Source organism: Setaria italica, chromosome V (genome assembly GCF_000263155.2).
Source record: "Setaria italica strain Yugu1 chromosome V, Setaria_italica_v2.0, whole genome shotgun sequence".
Classification (NCBI taxonomy): Eukaryota; Viridiplantae; Streptophyta; class Magnoliopsida; order Poales; family Poaceae; genus Setaria; species Setaria italica.
The window spans coordinates 7,985,925-8,007,932 of NC_028454.1; the positions used below are offsets into that span (position 1 = coordinate 7,985,925).

Consider the following 22,008-nt stretch of genomic DNA (forward strand, 5'->3'; position numbering starts at 1 on the left):
TTTAATTCACATTTTTTAATTAAGGTTGCATATTTTGTGAGATATATACACATGGAATAAATTATACAAACCCATAGAACAAAACAATCATACATATCGAACAAAATATATGAACTCAAATAACATGTTTAATTTCTTCGCAGAAAATAGTTATTTATTTGTGGTGTTCAAGCATTTGTTCGTAGTAGCCATGACTAATTAATCCGTATCTAAAAAGTATTTTTTTAAAATATTCTCCAAACATAGTTAAGTGGGATTTTATTTTGAAGATCATGTTATAAAAATTTTAACGGTACAATCGAAATTTGATTTGAAGGTCTGGTTCAAGAGTTATGACTTTTTTTTAGTTTTGGGACACTTTTGTACGTGGATGACATCACCAACTCTAATGAGATGTTAACCCACTTGATTCTTTCATCAACGCAGTCCAATAATCATCACGCGGCTCAGCAATCAGGCTGCAGGCCAGCAATAGAAGGTGACATCGGCTGATCTGTCACCTTCTGCAGTGCATAACCGCACCCGCAGAATAACGCTGCCGCATAGTAATACATTGACTTACTAGTTGGTATCCATGATTAGTTGGGTCGGCCAGATGCATAGAATACATTGAATATGACTTGGCCTAACCAATGACCACTCTTTTGCAATTGCACCCTCCCCCACGGCCACGGCATTTGCTAGCTCCAAGCTCCTATCAGTATCACTGGCAGTATCAGAAATTCAGAAGTCCGTCGAGCGTCAAGCTTGTGTTTCACGGATTTTCCCCCTCCTACGCCTTTCTTACAGCGCCTCCGTTCCCAAATATAATTCCTCAGTCCGATTATTCTCCTACGACGCCTTTCTCCGCAGAAATACGTATCCAGCCCTTTTCGCTTTTTCTAATCCTCTCTACTGCGAGTCTGCAACCATAGAAATATACCTTCCTATTTTCTGATGGCTCCGAGCTTGATGCTCTGCTTCGCCTCCCTGTCTGGGCAGCGTGGTTGATCCTCGTTGTTGATGCAATTTATTGCCACGGTCCACATTGTTGACAAACAGGATTATTATTTGTGGAAATATGAATTTTGAAAATATACCTATCAAAAACCTTGCAACTATATTCGTGTCTATCGAACAAAAAATTATGGCTACCGAGCACAAGTTTCAGTGCAAGAAAATCGATACAGAACAAATCTGCTGAAACGAGAAGATACAGTCTTTTTTTTTGTGTTCTTGATGATTTCAAACTCTAGCTGTAAACTCAGGAGAAAATGTCTAAATTTACTGATACGACTTCCTTAAAAATCCTTGGGTTGTCACCTATACACACTTCCATTGCTTTAGCCAACATATTTATGTTGAAATTTTGAGTCAAACTGTGGCTAGTATAACTTTTACAAACGTAAAACGTGTTGACCACCTGGAAAATTCACCAGTCTCCGTTTACCATCTAGCTGTTTACATGTGCACTGTTGTTGCCGTTGGGCAATATTACCAGTCAATTGTTTGACAAAAAGAGTAGTGGGAGAATACGGTGCGGTTGTGGGCCGACAGGACAGGAGCGTGCCTTAGCCGGACCATATGGATGAGGATGAGGGCGCGCGTTCTGGCCTGTTCACATCGCTGGTTCACGAGTCACGACAGTCGTCGCTTGGTCCCGGCACTCCGGAAATCCCTGTGCGAGATTGTTGATGGCCCGATTGCCCAGTCAAAGGTTCCGGCTAGTACATAGGACATGCTCAATCATAGGCTGCTCGCAATTCTCTTGCGCCTTTTCTCACACAACCCCAGCACGGCAGCACCCCTTTCTTCTTCACTGGAACTGTCGAAGCTTCGCTGTTCTTCTCTCTTGGAGTTCGTCGAAACCTTGCTCAGTTGCCAGGCTCTGATGGATCCCAGCTTCGCCTCCCCCGTCTGGGCGGTGTGGTCGTTGATACTGATGCTGGCAGCATCAGCGACGGCGGCACCGGCCAACGTGCAAGGAGGAGATTGCTCGGCCAATATAAGATGCGGCAATCTGAACATCTCCAAGCCATTCGGGATCGTTCCAGATCAAGCAACGGAGCCCAACTGTGGTTCGCTTGGTTTCCAGGTCATTTGCAAGAACCACACTCCGTACCTCGGGTACTACCACCCGAACAAGAACATTCCTGACTACTACCAGCTCCAGATCCTGGACATCTTCTACGGCAACGGATCCTTGCTTGTCGCGGATATGGAGAAGCTTGAGGACTTGAGAAACCTGACCCATGAAGACTGCCAACAATACAGATTCCCTACAGCTAACACCTCATCGAAGATAGCTCTCCCGTTCTCGATCGACCCCATCGTCAATCAGAACCTCATCCTCTACAACTGCACCAAGCCGCCGGCGCCGGCAGCGGCAGCGGCCGAGGGGCTTGCGGAGAGGAGTTGCGGAAACAACACGCTTTATGCTCGCGTCGGAGACGAGCGGGGCAACTCCAGCAGCGATGACTTTATTATGGAGGGCTGCACTGCCATCTTCGTGCCGGTGCGTGGGGGATATGGCAAGGCGAGCGCGAGCAACTACGCGCAACTCCTCAGCGACGGCTTCCTCCTGACATGGCAGCTGACACCGCAACCGTTGCAGCTGCCACCGCCACACCCACCGTTGCAACCGCGAGCAGGTAAGTTCACTTTTTTAAACGAATAAAATCCGATTAGTAGGATGATGCATTCGCTTTGGCCTATGAAAAACTAAGCAGCCGAAAGTCTCCTAGTTCTAGGATTCCTCTGTTCTCTCAAACAAGAGCCACATCAGGATAGCAGGGAGCCAGAGACCATGTAGTACGGACTACGGACCTGGCAACCCAAAGCACCAATCAGCTTATTTACTATCCACGCTGATGATTTGACAAGGGCGTAAGCCGGCCGTCGTCCCCAACCGCGGCAGGCGTGTTCGCCACCACCACTTGTCATCCGGTAGTCGGCAACACAAAAATCAATGAGAGAGAGACGGAGGGGAAAAAACGGGGAATAATCAAACGCTTGGGCTTAATTAGCCAGAACATTGCTAGGGATAAAATGATCCTATGGGGATTTTTTTTGATTTCGGAATCCCTTCCATGGCAGGACAGCCTGCCCCCTCCTTCCGCGTTGCTGTTTGGCAGCACATGGCAGGATACCGCAGCCCAACTCCGTTCGGTAGTGCTTGCTGCAGCTCTGTCTGCGGCAGCGGCTACAGGAGCTAGCTAGCAGCAACTGTACCAGCTGCAGCAAGCCAACATGAAGTCAACCATCTTCAGCTGGACAGCATCGTGCAGCACTTTGCAGCCGAGCGGCTTGCTGTTCAGCTGCAGCACAAGCCCCTGCAAATAAGCAAAAGCTCCAGCCACACATGCAGTCTAAACTATAAGTTCTGTTCTCACGGTACCACATAAACAAAACAGACGACAGTCTCAACTAGATCATGCATGATAAAACATAAGGATGACTCCTCTCCTAGCCTGAGATCACGGTCTTGTAGCATGCCTTGCCAACTCGAGGATAAAACAGGATAAAAGGAAACTCCAAAGCGACTGCAGCTTTCTACATCTTTAACCATGTAGCCTACAAGCATGATCATTTCAGGGCATTGCAAATTTGCAGGGCAAGTTTAGCAGGTCCATAAACAAAGAGGTGCAGAAAGAAAACAAAAGGACCACTGATACATGTTAGAAACATATAGTTATGGTATTAAAACAGGATTTAGGTAAGCAGCATCATATCAGTAGAACGTGAAAAAGGTAGCATAAGAAACATACTAGGCACTAAGTGGCTCGGACGATGCAATCGTTAGCCCATTGTCTAAGCTGATTGAATCTGAAAAAGAGACTTCAATTACCCTTGCCTGCTGACAGACTGGACCAACCCATGAATTGCACTGAAACAGATACTTGAACAAGAGCACATGCAAATCATAGTGCAGAGGTACATGTCCACAATGCTGAAAGTAAAAGAAGGTGGCTATGAGCATGTGACAAAAATTGCCAAAGACCAGGAAACTAAAAGAACAGATAAAATTCAATTAGCTGGGTTGAGCATACTACCAGCTATTATATACACAATTAGCCGGGTTGAGCATACTACCAGCTTTCATATAGTGGACAGGACATGAGGGCAACATTTAAAGACATTGCATTTAGAAAAGACAGTTATGTGTCTTAGCCTCCATTAACAATCTATAAGGTAAGGCAACCAACCATGTGCTGAACTCAAGGCAACCATGTGCTGAAGGAAGAAATCATACAAAGAAACTCATATGTAGATGAGCTCAAGGATAAAATGAATGCTGTTGAGATTGAAACAGAAGACTGAAGGTCGATCTAAATGGTGATTTCACGATGTTAGGATCATTGCAGACTGAAGTCAGTGCCCTGGAGTAACAAACCTTGTCCCTTGCCAATGACTGCTTGCAATCAAATAAACTCAGAATAGAGGTACGCATTCCCTCTTTCATGTTTTATTCAAGATTTAAGGATCACATATAGTTCCCGGTATAATATCATTTTGCTATTCTCTAACAGGTTAATTCTTTTCTACTAGTGACATAGTGCAGTAAACTTAGCTATTTTCTCCTTAACATTCAGTTTAAGCAAGAGGTCAAATATACTTAGAATAGTACACACTACACAGTGATTGCAGGACATAGCAGTTCTAGCTCCTAAAGATATCCATGAGAAAAGAACCTATCATTTAAACCTTTGACTTCAGAGATCAGAATGCAATGCCTTTGAAATCATTTAAACCTCCATTTCCCAGTAGAAAAAAGAACATATCATTCAAATGGGACTAAATCTTTAGGCTGCTATACCGCTCCAACAAAGTGCAGTAAAATACAGTTACTAACTGTATCTGTAAGAAGAAGTTCATAGGTGGGGATAATGGGAGGAGCAAATAAGGCCAACACTGAAATCTAGATCCGTGAAATCAAGAACCCCTATGCAAATCTAGATCCAGGCATGTGAATCAAAACACTACCCAAGCACCCAAAGCAAATCTAAAGGGTAGCCTAAAAAGCAAGTCACTCTGCTAGATCATGGACGAACTTAACAAGAACAAGCGCATATAGAAATACTCCGACTCCCTTGTCGAAGGAAAAGCTGCAAGAAACACTATCTGAGGCACCCCAAAGCAAAGCTAAAAAGAGGCCTACAACAAAATATTCCTGCTACAACAAGATCTTGGGCGAGCTAGGCAAAAACAATTGCCTACAAGAAGAGGAGAAGATGAGGATGGGTGACTCACCGGCAAGAAGACGGCCACCGAAGAGGATAAGCGCTTGAGGAACCGCGTCGGCGGGCGTCACCGCCGACCTGCCGTGCCCCTTGCGGGTATCCACCGCCGCCATCGGGAGGGATGGGGAGGCGATGGGAAGGTGACGGGGAGGCGACGGAGAGGACGGGGAGGCGACGAGGAGCAGTGATGGCGAGGCGTAGGGAGGGGGAGCCGCACGGGCGACGTCGCTCACGTCGCTCGGGGAGCCGCACGGGGAAGAGATGGCCGAACCTTCGAGGTGGGGAGGGCCTGCCCAGGGAAAAAGCGAGGAAACGGGTCGCCCAACCTCTCGGTGTGGGCTTCCAAATGGTGAGAATTTTTGGTCCGTGCTGCATTTTTACGGGAAGCACCGGGCTGGGGAAAAGATCGGGATCCTGGCGGGATGTTAGGCTCCCAAACTAGCCCTTGGTGGAGGCGTGGACCACAATCGGTCGCCACCATCCTTTCTAGTTTCTCCCTTTCTCATCTCATATCCGTCCTCATCGCGCTATCCGTTCCGTGCTCGCATTCCTTAGTTCCGTTCGCTGACCCAACTCCGAAATCCAAACCACTCCGCCATTGCCACCCCATATGCCTCGGCTTCTCCTGCTGTTGCTCGCTTCCTTCCTCCTCCCGCCGGCGACGGCAGCCGGTGCGGTACAGCCGCCGTCAAGCTGTTGGCCCAAGGCATGCGGGGGCCTGAACATCACCTACCCGTTCTGGCTGGAAGAGCGCGACCAACCGCCGTGCGGGCCGCCGGCATTCCAGCTCAAGTGCAACAGCAGCGGCGCGTTCATGGTCAAATCCCTCTACCAGGCGTATCGGGTGGTCAGCATCTTCGCCGAGAACCAATCCTTACATGTGGTGGACATCAACCTCCCGCTCGACACCGGCTGCCCAGCGCCAACGTTCAACGTCTCGCTCGTCCCCCGGCCGCTCGCCTTCAGCAAAGCCAACAAAGAGCTGCTCTTCCTCGGCAAGTGCACGGCGGGGTCTCAACCGGAGGATTCGAATGGGTTTCACAGCCTACCTTGCGACAGGTCTTCCTTCGTCCGGCTCGGCGACGGGCAGCTGTGGTTTGCTAGGTTTCCAGGTCGTTTGCGAGAACCACACACCATACCTCCGGTACAAGGGGTGGAGGTATTCCTGGGAATACCCAAGATTTTTCAGAAAAAAATAGTATATATGTCCTATATACATGTGTATACTTATTAATTAGAAGGTGCTCAGCAATTCTTAGTATAAAACGAGCCCAATACATGCAGCTTGGGCCAACTAGGATCATCTATGCTAACTGCTATGCTAAGGTCTAGTTCATTTTTCACCCAATGCTGGCCGGCTACCAACTGCCATAAGCACAGCACAACAGATTCTTTCAATATGGATGGCATTGCATCCCGCTCAAGCTCTCACCTCTCCCTCTCTTATTTCTCCTAAATCCATTCTCCTTTCTCAAATTCCTAATCCCTGACTACTATTTCCCAACTTCACGCATCATGAGACGGAGTTGTAGCGGATGAGTGATGAGGCTGAGCGCGCTCGCACGCAGTGGCCCCCAACAACATCACGACGACGGATCAAATATGGGTGCACCTCCGGCAAGCTGTGCAAGCGTATTAGTGAGAAGTGAAACTAAGGTTCCACGCCCTTGTTCCATGCTGACCCCTCTGATCTTAGCCTACTAATTAATCAGCCCTGCATATTGATCCGTACATTGTAAGATGGATGTTCGATTGCTAAATCTAGTCATGTTCTAGCGATACATGATGATTTGGTTGTGATGAAGTTGGGAAAAAGTTTACCAAGCCCATGTGGCCTGTGGGGATCTACTTTAAGCGCAACTTCGAACATATTTGCCTATGAGCGTGGCTTGAATGGTACAACTTTTTTTAGCTGAGAACACCTAACTCTCATATTCTGACTCCACCACTGTCAGGTACTACCTCCAGAACTTTATACAGCTCCAGATCCTAGAGATCATCTACGGCAACGGCTCTTTGCTTCTCGCGGATATGCACAAGCTTGTGGACCTGACAAACTTAGCCACTTAGTCAGCCAATACAAATTCTCCCTACAGTTAACACCTCATCGAAGATCGCTCACCCGTTCTCGATCAGCCCCACAAATCAGCAACTCATCCTCTACGACTGCACCAAGCTGTCGAAGCCGGCAACGGCAGCGGCTGATGGGCTTGTGGAGAGGACATGCGGGAACAGCACGCTTTTATGCACAGACAAGCATATTCCATGCCTAAATTAGCGTAGCCGCTCACCTCTACCTCGCTCTTATGCACAATGAAAAGACCAGCTAATGCAATGCAAAGATCAGTCCACAAGCCCTCTAGATCCAACCTTTTTATATGGATCGGCCACCCTACATTTCCTTTTTTTAACTCCACACGTGTTTCAAGATTAAAACTCATATCTTTTTAATCGATAATTAGCCCAATAAATTGTAGATTATACCAAATAATTTTATTATCTTTACATTTATATTCAAAAGCACTTCCATACATCTGATCTCAATTTCACGGTCATAAAAATATAAGATAAGATATTCTGATAGTCAGGGTGTAGCCTTAAGGCCGGATTGGGTCAAACTGCAGCCTGCGCCAAATATGCTGTTCGTGATATTCACTATATACCAATGCATCTCCTTTGTCAATTGTCGCTATGAAAGTCTGACTTTAATAAAAAGAGAGTGCAGTTATACACACAAGAATGGCATATGGCAGACGTCAACCCAGAGGTGTAGCATTTTATTCAAATTTCATTTCCAACTTTTTGAACCGTCAAATATTAACTCATTCTTTCCTTCTACCAAAAGAATCGACCTTTTAATGTAACAGTAGGAGAGGTCCCTACTGGATTTTCTTGTATTTATATATGTGTAAAAAGGGGATAAGCACAAGCTTACAAGGTCATAGGCCCAAAGAGACCCTAATAAGAAGTTGGTAATGAAAATTACGTAGCCAAGTTTCTAGTAAAGTTGCAAGGAGGGCTTAGCTTTATACAAGGTGAGACTCACTTCCTTCTTGAAACAAAATTTCCATCTTGCTAGAGATAGGACGCCTGCATAAAAAATGATAGAATTCCAATGGCACCATATACTTCAACAAGCCACAATCAGGATTTCCCTAAAAATCTTTTAAGCAAAGTCCCTCCTAATATTCTATATGCTATTTCAGGTAGTAGAAATGGAACTGGAAGGAAGATAATACTAATAGGTATGCTACATTCAATATCATTTCATATTAGTCATCCAAATTTCAGTAGTCAGGCAAGTTACATTTAGTTTTACTCTGTGGAAGATCATAGAAGAATTATTATGACATTTATCATATCTATTCTCACATAGATTTGAAAAATGAAAATTCGGAACATGTGATCCACAAGTTGTGGCTTCTAATATAAAATTGGGAAATTTGGAGCAAGATCTGTGGTCTTTGATTATATGGCTTCTTCATATTTTCTTACTTTGCACTTCTTATTTTATTTTTTTATACAAAAAGAGAAAAATATGAATTGTTAACGGTCTTGGAAATCTTAATGATAATAATATAGCAGCTCACTATTTCAAGAGAAAAGTAACATCTGCTTTAATTTCAGTTTTGATGACAGTAGCTGCAAGCTTGCTCCTACCATGTATATATGTGCTTGTATGGCATAGAAAGAGAGGAAAGCTACATTTTTTCCTATGTGAAAAGACTAGCAGAAACACTGAAAGGAACATTGAGGCCCTACTAGTATTGCATGGATCCCTAGCTCCGAAAAGATACAAGTACTCAGAAGTAACAAAGATAACATCTTCCTTTGATAATAAGCTTGGGGAAGGTGGTTATGGTGCGGTTTTCAAAGGAAGGCTAGATGATGGTCGTCTAGTGGCTGTGAAATTCTTGCACAACTCCAAAGGAGAAGGAGAGGAGTTTGTTAACGAGGTTATGAGCATTGGCAGGACCTCTCATGTTAATATTGTTAACTTATTTGGGTTTTGTTTGGAAGGCTCAAAGCGGGCCCTAATATATGAGTTCATGCCCAATGGTTCTTTGGATAAGTTCATATACTCAGAGAATCCTAAAGCAGTTTTAGGATGGGATAAGCTCTATACAATAGCGATTGGAATTGCTCGAGGATTGGAATACTTGCATCACAATTGTAATACACGCATTATCCATTTTGATATCAAGCCTCAAAATATCCTTCTAGATGAGGATTTTCACCCAAAGGTTGCTGATTTCGGTTTGGCCAAATTGTGCCATACCAAGGAGAGCAAGCTTTCTATGACTGGTGCTAGAGGGACAGTTGGTTTTATTGCTCCTGAAGTGCACTCTCGAACCTTTGGAGTTGTTTCAACAAAATCAGATGTTTATAGTTATGGAATGATGCTATTAGAGATGGTTGGAGGTAGAAAAAATGTGAAATCAGTTGCTCAGAAATCAAGTGAAAAGTATTTTCCACATTGGATTTATGATCATTTTAGACAAGGTGATGGATTACAAGCATGTGAGGTCTCAAGTGAAGATGAAGGAATAGCCAAAAAGATGAGTGTGATTGGCCTGTGGTGCATCCAAATACTACCAATGCATCGCCCTACAATAGCAAAGGTTTTGGAAATGTTTGAGCGAGGTTTAGATGATTTGGACATGCCACCGAGACAAAACTTCAGCCAAATTCTGTAAGATGTTCACGATACTTATTTCTGCAACTGCTCACTACTATTTACTATAGCATTGATGTTTTAGAAACAATTTTTTTCATTCTTTTGCAGCGAAGATCCATCTTAAAATTTGAATGCAGAAAGCACGAGTACAAGAAGTGGTACCAAAACTCAAGTTTTTAGCGAAGTGCTAAAAATGAAGGAGATGAGCGTTGTGAATTCAAAAAGCTTACATCGGCTACCAACTCTGTGACAAGGTTACCTAGCATTGGAATTATGCACTGAACTTATGCATCTATATGAGAGAGGGTAGAAATCTTAAGTTACTCTGATACTTGTCTCAAAAGAAACATGCCTACTATAATATTTTGCATTCAAAGTCATTAAGGTCCCAAGAAGGAAAGTTTTGCAACTATGCATACGATATTTTGACATAATCCTAACATTTCTATATTTTTGTTAGTTAGACCTTCTCATTGTTCTTTGTCGACGTACCAGCACACCTTATAGTCATCCATCACCAAAAATCTCCCAAACGCTAATGATACATTTGTACCAGAATCAGGTAACTGAAAAGGTATCCAAGACATTACACATACTAGAAAAAAATCAAGGCATTACAGTTTTCAAGTCATGGCCTTATTAGTAGAGTCGATCAGCATATAGTTGGATCCTGGATTATTGCCATGTTGAAATACGAGGATGAAGGCATGAAGCTGATCGTAGCCATGAGTCACGACACACATATAACTGAGGCCTAAAGGGGCATAAATTTTGCTTGACTTATTGAGTTAGGTTCCAAACACCGGTGCATCAGCTATGAAGTTTCTTAGTTTAATCTTCAGGTTCCAATCAAAAGTTAAGGTTGACAGTTGACACCCACAAGCCGTCCAAGTGAACCCAAAAAAGAAAACTACTCAATCCAAATACTCATGGTCTCAATGCAAAATCAGAATACGTTTTCGAACAATAGAAGCACCAATCAAATTGATCTACGCATCTGATAACTAAAAATCACATATGTGGGTAAATCGATCATAAATCTTGTGGAAGTACGGAACCAGTCAAAGTGCGTGATACTTACATGGTTCTTCGAATGCCTGCTGCTCCTACTATTCTCCCAAGGCAACAAGGGTAGGTTAGGCATACGTACCCAAAGGGTTTACGCCACTGATGGCGCGAGATTGGATTAGTGCTGCAGCCTCTCCGTCTGCCACCCTAATCACCGGCACGGAGCCAGCGATGCAGCAAGGGGCAGAGTGGAGAGATTTTTGGGAGATTTGCTCATGCCCTCATGGGATGGTACCAGGTACCAGCTGCTATTGCGCCGTAAGAGATGGTTGGGGATGGTGCTGTAACTGCCGTTCACTGCCGCGCGTCTCGACGGCAAGACGAGAACGGCAGCAGCTCGGCAACTCGTTCGTCAGGCGTTGCGGCCTAGAGTGGATCTCCATGGACCGAGCCCATCTAGTGGTGAGGGTCCATCATGAAAAGTTGGACCGTGCCAGGTCCACGTAGGCACGCCGTTGCCTCCGATGACCCAATACAATTTGTCAGCGTCTCCAAAAAAAATACAATTTATGTACTCTAAAGAAAGAATACAATTTATCAGAGAAATTCCACGCATATGATCTGTGGTCTATGCACATCCCGACAAACATCAGTATTTGGGAAGGTGATACAGGGGTTTTGTTTTCAGGAAGCTGGATGCATAGCCTGGACGTTTTAGGTTGTGTGGTGAATACAGTGCTAGTCGTCTCCTCTGATGCTCTCTTGGAATCGCCGAATGGCCGACGATGTTTGTACCGGTCTGGAGTCCTTTCAATATCTAACTGTTGCCAGCGGTATGTAGTTAACTTTCAGGGTTAGTGTTTGGCATAAATGAGTGAAGCTTGCTTGGCCGACAAGAGCGTGTATTACCCGGAGCTGATCTGGCTCAGGGCGCGCATCCAGTCACGTCAGTGTCTCATGACAGTCGTCGCTTTGCCCCATCCCATACAGGCACATCGGACATTTCCGTGCGCGGATGACGATGGTCCCAATGTGTCCCCTCAAAGCTTTCTGCCACTACAGTCTACACAAGGCTCGCGGACTCACTAGCTTCACCTTAGTATGGCGCTTGTGCCTATCTATCTTGGTCCCAGAACTGATTCACCACTCTGTTCGTTCTACTACTGCCATCATCGAAACCTTCCCATACGCTCCTCCTCCGTCTTCCTTGCTGCTCTTCCTCGTCTCATCCTTGCTACATGGAGCTAGAGACCATGTAGTACGGACTACGGACCTGGCAACCCAAACCACCAATTAGCTTATTTATTATCCGCGCCGATGATTTGATAAGGGCGTAAGCCGGTGGTCGTCCCCAACCGTGGCAGGAGTGTTCACCGCCGTTGGAAATGCAAAAGTCAATGAGATGTTAAAATTTAGGGCGTGCTTGGGATTGCTCTGCTCCAGTTTTTTCCAGCTCCGCTGCTAAACCATTTGCCAAACACCTCCAGCTCCAACAATCCAATCTCCAGCTCCAACAATCCAAACTCCAGAAAAAATGTGGATCTAGAAGGCAACTCTAAGGTTTTTTCGGAGCACCTCAAAGGGTGCTCCAAAAACGCAGGTTTCATACATTATCTTGGAGTTGGGTGGAAATTACCCACCAATGCTACTGGTTACACATTCCTCTTCGGCAAAAAAAAAGACCGCTACTGTTTCGCCCCCTCCCCTCCCTCCCAACACATCTTTTTTTGTGCCGCCCCCTTCCCTCCGCCTTGCAAGTTTCTCTGTGCGCCGTCACCGCCTTTTCCCCTCCCTCCGATGGCAAAAAAACCGGCGAGATGGACGCCGGTGATGATCCACAACACCTCAATGATGAAATTCCATTGATTACTCCTTCATCTGGATCGATTTTGACCCAAGCACATGCCGCCCAAAGAGTCCTCGCCGCCCGTGCTACTAGCTCCGCCGGCTGGAGCTCCTTCCACCCGCTGGCGGCCATGGGGATAGCCATGGCTCGCCCTAGGGCCGCGGCCTTGACACAACAGCCAATGAGGGGCTCGGCCATGGCGAGTGGCCTTGGCGACAATGTGTTGCTGTTGAGCCGTGTGTGCTCCGCGGTCCTGCCGGCGTCGGCCGTCGCAGGCCACTCGCCTAGCATGGTTCTGGTGGTGCGCCAGCTGTGGAGGTCGACGATCCTGCACATGGTCTTGAACTTTTGTGGTGGTGGAGGTGAGCAACCTTGGTTCTCGATGGAATCACAGCTTGAAGCTGGACTGGATGATAATCAGTTGGTGATGAGGAAGACCATGCCGCAGTGGCCGGACTAGTTAATCACCGGTGACTCCTTCTGGTTCTTCCCGGCCATTGATCTTCCCGCCCATTGATTAGAGTGATTATCTGTAGGTGGCAAGATGGGTGTCTCCAAGACTTCTTCCTTTGATGTTAGGAAGCAGCACAAGCACAAGCCAGGTCAGGTTAGTTGTAGAATGACTGAGATTAGCTTGATCTTGTTAAGCAGTTGTTTGTTCAACACTGGTCTAGCTAGTTGAAACATGTGCGTTATGCAAAAATGATTGAAACAGTGTAACATTTGACTTTGTATCTCGCAATCTGCGTTCGTTTGTTTATTCTAATTTACATGTGGTTAGTTTCAACCAAGAGCAAATCAGTTCCAATTTAACATTTGGTAAAATGATATATTCCGCTCTGATGTCATTTAAGCTGGCATAAAAAGTATATTAACATCAGTGAAAAACTCAAGCAATCAGTCACTATAGCAGTCGGTACTGCAGCTCACGAAAAAAAAATCCAAACTTCAACCAAAGGTAAAAGAGACTGTTCACACCCATTCCTACAATTTTTGGAGCTGAACCATTAATCAAACACATTCGTAGCTCCTTATTTTCCTAGAGTTGGTAGAGCAGATCTAAAAAAAGTGGAGCTGTTCTTTTTTGAAGTAGAGCAGTCCCAAACATACATTAAATAAACAAATTTAGAGAGACAGAGAGGAACACACATTAAATAAACAAATTTAGAGAGACAAAGGGGAAAAAACAAGGAATAATCAAACGCTTGGTGGAGGCGTGGACCACGACCGGTCGCCACCGTCCTTTCTAGTTTCTCCCCTCCTCATCTCATATCCGTCCCCGTCCCGCTATCCGTTCCGTGCTCGCATTCCTTAGTTCCGTTCGCTGACCCAACTCCTAAATCCAAAGCCCAAACCACTCCGCCATTGGCCACCCCTTATGCCTCCGCTCCTCCTGCTGCTGCTCGCTTCCTTCCTCCTCCCGCCGCCGGCGGCCAGCGCGGGCACGGCACAGCCGTCAAGCTGCTGGCCGAAGACATGCGGGGGCCTGAACATCACCTACCCGTTCTGGCTGGAGGAGCGCGACCGGCCGCCGTGCGGGCCGCCGGCATTCCAGCTCAAGTGCAACAGCAGCGGCGCGTTCATGGTCAAATCCGTCTACCAGGCGTATCGGGTGGTCAGCATCTTCGCCGAGAACCAATCCCTACATGTGGTGGACATCAACCTCCCGCTCGACACCGGCTGCCCAGCGCCAACGTTCAACGTCTCGCTCGTCCCCCGGCCGCTCGCCTTCAGCAAAGCCAACAAAGAGCTGCTCTTCCTTAGCAAGTGCACGGCGGGGTCTCAACCGGAGGATTCGACTGGGTTTCACAGCCTACCTTGCGACAGGTCTGCCTTCGTCCGGCTCGGCGACGGGCGGAATTTCTCAAGAAGCCACATCCAGGGCGGCATCCCGCCGGGCTGCTTCTTCGCTTTCGTGCCGATTCTTGAGGTTCCCAACGGGAACGGCGACGAGTACGTCGTCAGCTTGAAGAAGGGTTTTCTCCTGGAGTGGACAACGGTGCCGGGGCATTGCCCGGACTGCATGGAAAGCGGCGGGGAATGCGTGTACAGCGACACCGGGTTGAACTTCGCGTGCAAATGCTCCGGCACCTTGCTCCCTGAGAAGTGCGGTGAGTTCAGGATATTAAAAACACACTGCGATTTTTTGTTTGTTTGGGAAAGAGAAAATTAGTCATTAGTCTACCTACTAATCTGGAAGTAGAAGTAAAATCGGCCGACGCTAAATGCAAAGAGATGGTAAAAATTACACATACAAGAAGGGGGTGAAAATACACAGAGAAATTCAAGAACAATTTTAATAGGGATGCTTTACTTCTAGTAGTCGATTACCAGTAGTTCTTAGATCATGCATTTCAAGCGGTAATCGGATTCAATGATGCTGTAGTGCCCATTTGGGTGTCAAATATGGTCCTGCAGCTGCGAGTGACATAGAGTCGCTATCGAGAATAATTGAATAACAACAGGTCGTCTTCATTGCTGTTTAGCATGACACTGCTACAGCGAATATAAAATGTTGATTGGAAAAAAGATCGTTCCGTTTGAATATGTGGCTCGTCTGCTTCAACTGCAAATTATTTTTTGGCTGATTAGTGAAGTTTTTCCGTTGATGGGGACATTGAGGCCCACTGTATTATAGTCAAACAGATAGGTTGAAGTATTCAACTACACCATTCGATAAAGATGCCGTACCAATGGCTCTTATCCCTATTTTCTTGTCGTGATAGCTGACTAGAGAAAATTGTTTTAGTATTTGTCAACCAATGCACTATATTTTCTAAGGAAGAATTGAATCTGTCTGTTGCGGGATCAGGCTTCTGAAATTGAATCAGACGCTGCAGTGAATTTAAGGCCTGAATTTAAAATGGGAGAAATCATAGCCAGATCATATTATTCTCCAACCTAAAGAGCTGCATAAGAGTGGCGTGTACCCCGGTATTGCTAACAATTATTGTGACTAGCTCACCGATAAATTTCTCTTTCCTCCCTCTCCAAAGGAAGAAATAAACAAAATGGTTAGTCAGCCTGGCTTGTACACAACTACTTGATCGATTTGATGTTCAAAAGATTCATGCTGTTATTTATTTTGATTCTCATGTTTGATATTTCCTCGTTGCATCATATTGCTCCTGCATGCCTTCTGTGGAGCATGATATGCATGTCCATTTTCTTCCACCAGGACTTCTTTTTCTGGCTCCTATTCAGAGTTTGTTTGTATAAGAATTTGTGTACATTCTAGCTATCAACTTCTAGCTCTTACCATCAAAAGATGCGCAGTCCGATTATTCTCCTACGACGCCTTTCTCCGCAGAAATACGTATCCAGCCCTTTTCGCTTTTTCTAATCCTCTCTACTGCAAGTCTGCAACCATAGAAATATACCTTCCTATTTTCTGATGGCTTCGAGCTTGTTGCTCTGCTTCGCCTCCCCTGTCTGGGCGGCGTGGTCGTTGATACTGGCAGCAGCAGCGGCGGTGGCAGTGGCGTCGGCGCGGCCCAACGTGCAAGGAGGAGATTGCTCGGCTAGTATAAGATGCGGCAATCTGACCATCTCGAAGCCATTCCGAATCGTCCCAGATCAAGCAACTGAGGGCAGCTGTGGTTTGCTAGGTTTCCAGGTCGTTTGCGAGAACCACACACCATACCTCGGGTACCAGGGGCGGAGGCACGTTGATGCCTCCGCGCGTGTTCCCGGGAATACCCAAAAAAATTTAGAAAAAATCAAGTATATATATATTATATACATGTGTATACTTATTAATTAGAAGATGTTCAGCCATTCTTGTTTCCGTAGTGTAAAAAGAGCCCGATACATGCAGCTTGGGCTAACTAGATCATCTATGCTAACTGATATCCTAAGGTCTAATTCGTTTCACCCAATGCTGGCCGGCTGCCAACTGCCATAAGCACAGCCCAACAAATTCTTTCAATATGGATGGCATTGGATCCCGCTCAGGCTCTCACCTCTCCCTCTCTGATTTCTCCTCAAATCCCTAATCCGATTAGCTACAATTTTCCAACTTCACGCATCCTAAGACGGAGTTGTAGCGGATAAGTGATGAGAAACGACCAACTCTGGCACACTCGCACGTAGTAGTCCCCAGCAACATCACGGCAACGGACCAAACATGGACTGTGGAAGCGCATTAGTAAGAAGTGAAACCAGGTTCCGAGCCCTCGTTCCATGCTGACCCCTCGGATCTTAGCCTAGTAATTAATCAGCCCTGCATATTGATCCGTAAATTGGAAGATGGATGTTCCTCGATTGCTAAATCTAGCCATGTTCTAACGACACACACGATGATTTGCTTGTGAAGGACATGTACCACGGATGAAGTTGGGAAAAAGGTTGCCAAGCCCATGTGGCCTGCGAGGACCTACTTTAAGCGCAACTTCGAACATATTTGCCTATGAGCATGGTTTGAATGGTACAATTTTTTTTTAAGCTGGGAATACCCTACTCTCGTATTCTGACTCCACTGTCGGGTACTACCTCCAGAACTTTATACAGCTCAAGATCCTGGACATCTTCTACGGCAACAGCTCTTTGCTTGTCGCGGATATGCACAAGCTTGTGGACCTGACAAACTTGAGCCACATAGACTGCCAATACAAATTCCCTACAGTTAACACCTCATCGAAGATCGCTCACCCGTTCTCGATCAGCCCCACAAATCAGCAACTCATCCTCTACGACTACACCAAGCTGCCGAAGCCGGCAACGGCAGCGGCTGATGGGCTTGTGGAGAGGACATGCGGGAACAGCACGCTTTGATGCACAGACAAGCATATTCCATGCCTAAATTAGCGTAGCCGCTCACCTCTAGTGCCTCGCTCTTATGCACAATGAAAAGATCAGCTAGTGCAATGAAAAGATCAGTTCCACAAACCCTCTAGATCCAACCTTATTATATGAATCAGCTACCCCTACATTTCCTTTTTCTAACTGCACAAGTGTTTCAAGATTTAAACTCATATCTTTTTAATCGATAATTAGCCCAATAAATTGTAGATTGTACAAAATAATTTTATTATCTTTACATTTATATTCAAAAGCAATTCCATGTAAATTTCACAGTCATAAAAATATAAGATAAGATATTCTGATAGTCAGGGTGTAGCCTTAAGGCCGGATTGGGTCAAACTGCAGCCTGCGCCAAATATGCTGTTCGTGATATTCACTATATACCAATGCATCTCCTTTGTCAATTGTCGCTATGAAAGTCTGACTTTAATAAAAAGAGAGTGCAGTTATACACACAAGAATGGCATATGGCAGACGTCAACCCAGAGGTGTAGCATTTTATTCAAATTTCATTTCCAACTTTTTGAACCGTCAAATATTAACTCATTCTTTCCTTCTACCAAAAGAATCGACCTTTTAATGTAACAGTAGGAGAGGTCCCTACTGGATTTTCTTGTATTTATATATGTGTAAAAAGGGGATAAGCACAAGCTTACAAGGTCATAGGCCCAAAGAGACCCTAATAAGAAGTTGGTAATGAAAATTACGTAGCCAAGTTTCTAGTAAAGTTGCAAGGAGGGCTTAGCTTTATACAAGGTGAGACTCACTTCCTTCTTGAAACAAAATTTCCATCTTGCTAGAGATAGGACGCCTGCATAAAAAATGATAGAATTCCAATGGCACCATATACTTCAACAAGCCACAATCAGGATTTCCCTAAAAATCTTTTAAGCAAAGTCCCTCCTAATATTCTATATGCTATTTCAGGTAGTAGAAATGGAACTGGAAGGAAGATAATACTAATAGGTATGCTACATTCAATATCATTTCATATTAGTCATCCAAATTTCAGTAGTCAGGCAAGTTACATTTAGTTTTACTCTGTGGAAGATCATAGAAGAATTATTATGACATTTATCATATCTATTCTCACATAGATTTGAAAAATGAAAATTCGGAACATGTGATCCACAAGTTGTGGCTTCTAATATAAAATTGGGAAATTTGGAGCAAGATCTGTGGTCTTTGATTATATGGCTTCTTCATATTTTCTTACTTTGCACTTCTTATTTTATTTTTTTATACAAAAAGAGAAAAATATGAATTGTTAACGGTCTTGGAAATCTTAATGATAATAATATAGCAGCTCACTATTTCAAGAGAAAAGTAACATCTGCTTTAATTTCAGTTTTGATGACAGTAGCTGCAAGCTTGCTCCTACCATGTATATATGTGCTTGTATGGCATAGAAAGAGAGGAAAGCTACATTTTTTCCTATGTGAAAAGACTAGCAGAAACACTGAAAGGAACATTGAGGCCCTACTAGTATTGCATGGATCCCTAGCTCCGAAAAGATACAAGTACTCAGAAGTAACAAAGATAACATCTTCCTTTGATAATAAGCTTGGGGAAGGTGGTTATGGTGCGGTTTTCAAAGGAAGGCTAGATGATGGTCGTCTAGTGGCTGTGAAATTCTTGCACAACTCCAAAGGAGAAGGAGAGGAGTTTGTTAACGAGGTTATGAGCATTGGCAGGACCTCTCATGTTAATATTGTTAACTTATTTGGGTTTTGTTTGGAAGGCTCAAAGCGGGCCCTAATATATGAGTTCATGCCCAATGGTTCTTTGGATAAGTTCATATACTCAGAGAATCCTAAAGCAGTTTTAGGATGGGATAAGCTCTATACAATAGCGATTGGAATTGCTCGAGGATTGGAATACTTGCATCACAGTTGTAATACACGCATTATCCATTTTGATATCAAGCCTCAAAATATCCTTCTAGATGAGGATTTTCACCCAAAGGTTGCTGATTTCGGTTTGGCCAAATTGTGCCATACCAAGGAGAGCAAGCTTTCTATGACTGGTGCTAGAGGGACAGTTGGTTTTATTGCTCCTGAAGTGCACTCTCGAACCTTTGGAGTTGTTTCAACAAAATCAGATGTTTATAGTTATGGAATGATGCTATTAGAGATGGTTGGAGGTAGAAAAAATGTGAAATCAGTTGCTCAGAAATCAAGTGAAAAGTATTTTCCACATTGGATTTATGATCATTTTAGACAAGGTGATGGATTACAAGCATGTGAGGTCTCAAGTGAAGATGAAGGAATAGCCAAAAAGATGAGTGTGATTGGCCTGTGGTGCATCCAAATACTACCAATGCATCGCCCTACAATAGCAAAGGTTTTGGAAATGTTTGAGCGAGGTTTAGATGATTTGGACATGCCACCGAGACAAAACTTCAGCCAAATTCTGTAAGATGTTCACGATACTTATTTCTGCAACTGCTCACTACTATTTACTATAGCATTGATGTTTTAGAAACAATTTTTTTCATTCTTTTGCAGCGAGGATCCATCTTACAATTTGAATGCAGAAAGCACGAGTACAAGAAGTGGTACCAAAACTCAAGTTTTTAGCGAAGTGCTAAAAATGAAGGAGATGAGCGTTGTGAATTCAAAAAGCTTACATCGGCTACCAACTCTGTGACAAGGTTACCTAGCATTGGAATTATGCACTGAACTTATGCATCTATATGAGAGAGGGTAGAAATCTTAAGTTACTCTGATACTTGTCTCAAAAGAAACATGCCTACTATAATATTTTGCATTCAAAGTCATTAAGGTCCCAAGAAGGAAAGTTTTGCAACTATGCATACGATATTTTGACATAATCCTAATATTTCTATATTTTTGTTAGTTAGACCTTCTCATTGTTCTTCGTCGACGTACCAGCACACCTTATAGTCATCCATCACCAAAAATCTCCCAAATGCTAATTTTACATTTTTACCAGAATTAGGTAACTGAAAAGGTATCCAAGACATTACACATACTAGAAAAAAATCAAGGCATCACAGTTTTCAAGTCATGGCCTTATTAGTAGAGTCGATCAGCATATAGTTGGATCCTGGATTATTGCCATGTTGAAATACGAGGATGAAGGCATGAAGCTGATCGTAGCCATGAGTCACGACACACATATAACTGAGGCCTAAAGGGGCATAAATTTTGCTTGACTGATTGAGTTAGGTTCCAAACACCGGTGCATCAGCTATGAAGTTTCTTAGTTTAATCTTCAGGTTCCAATCAAAAGTTAAGGTTGACAGTTGAAACCCACAAGCCGTCCAAGTGAACCCAAAAAAGAAAACTACTCAATCCAAATACTCATGGTCTCAATGCAAAATCAGAATACGTTTTCGAACAATAGAAGCACCAAATGAAATTGATCTACGCATCTGATAACTAAAAATCATATCTGTGGGTAAATCGATTATAATTCTTCTGGAAGTATGGAACCAGTCGAAGTGCGTGATACTTACAAGGGTAGGTTAGGCATGCGTACCCAAAGGGTTTACGCCACTGATGGTGCAAGATTGGATTAGTGCTGCAGCCTCTCCATCTGCCACCCTAATCACCGGCACGGAGCCAGCGATGCAGCAAGGTGCAGAGTGGAGAGTTTTTTTTGGGAGATTTGCTCATGCCCTCATGGGATGGTACCAGATACCAGCTGCTATTGCGCCGTAGGAGATGGCTGGGGATGGTGTTGTAACTGCTGTTCACTGCTGCGCGTCTCGACGGCGAGACGGCAACGGCAGCAGCTCGGCTACTCATTCGTCAGGCGTTGCGGCCTAGAGCGGATCTCCATGGACCGAGCCCATCTAGTGGTGAGGGTCCATCATGAAAAGTTGGACCGTGCCAGGTCCATGTAGGCACGCCGTCGCCTCCGATGACCCAATGCAATTTGTCAGCGTTTCCAAAAAAAATACAATTTGTGTACTTTAAAGAAAGAATACAACTTATCAGAGAAATTCCACATGTATATGATCTGTGGTCTATGCAGATCCCAACAAACATCAGTATTTGGGAAGGTGACAGGGGTTTTGTTTTCAGGAAGCTGGTGTTGGAGGTATGCCCTAGAGGCAATCATAGAGATGATGACATTCCATTTGTATCCATGATTTGTATGTTGAATATCCATTGAAGGCTACTTGAATTGATTTGCAATTATGTGAATTGTATGTGAAACTCTTTACTTGTATGGTTATTCTAAAGTTGTCCCTAGTCGGAGTTCATGTGAGGACACACATGAATATTAGACTAGCACATGTATTAGTTGATGACTATGTTTCACAAGTCATGGACATGGAGATGTTGAACTAATAATGTGGACACATGTGGAGACATGTGCTAGGACTGACCCAACACGAGAAGTAGTTCTCTCTTTAAACAACATATACGCTTTGTCCTTAGACCTGAGATTGTCGCATGTATTCTAGATGTGGATCGACCTAC

The 22,008-nt window shown here is 44.4% G+C and overlaps 2 protein-coding genes across 2 annotated transcripts; both read left to right on the forward strand.

The window, feature by feature from the left end:
• The first annotated feature begins 1,306 nt into the window (after nt 1-1,306).
• Nucleotides 1,307-10,356, forward strand: LOC101786350 (LEAF RUST 10 DISEASE-RESISTANCE LOCUS RECEPTOR-LIKE PROTEIN KINASE-like 2.4). Its single transcript, XM_004968078.3, has 4 exons — nt 1,307-2,630; nt 8,426-8,464; nt 8,847-9,912; nt 10,006-10,356. The coding sequence occupies exons 1-4, from the start codon at nt 1,718-1,720 to the stop codon at nt 10,019-10,021; spliced, it is 2,034 nt and encodes a 677-aa protein (XP_004968135.1). The 5' UTR covers nt 1,307-1,717; the 3' UTR covers nt 10,022-10,356.
• Nucleotides 10,357-14,024: 3,668 nt separating this feature from the next.
• Nucleotides 14,025-20,387, forward strand: LOC101752593 (LEAF RUST 10 DISEASE-RESISTANCE LOCUS RECEPTOR-LIKE PROTEIN KINASE-like 2.4). The gene is made up of 4 exons (XM_004968080.4): nt 14,025-14,862; nt 18,482-18,520; nt 18,903-19,968; nt 20,062-20,387. The coding sequence occupies exons 1-4, from the start codon at nt 14,130-14,132 to the stop codon at nt 20,201-20,203; spliced, it is 1,980 nt and encodes a 659-aa protein (XP_004968137.1). The 5' UTR covers nt 14,025-14,129; the 3' UTR covers nt 20,204-20,387.
• The last annotated feature ends 1,621 nt before the right edge of the window (nt 20,388-22,008 follow it).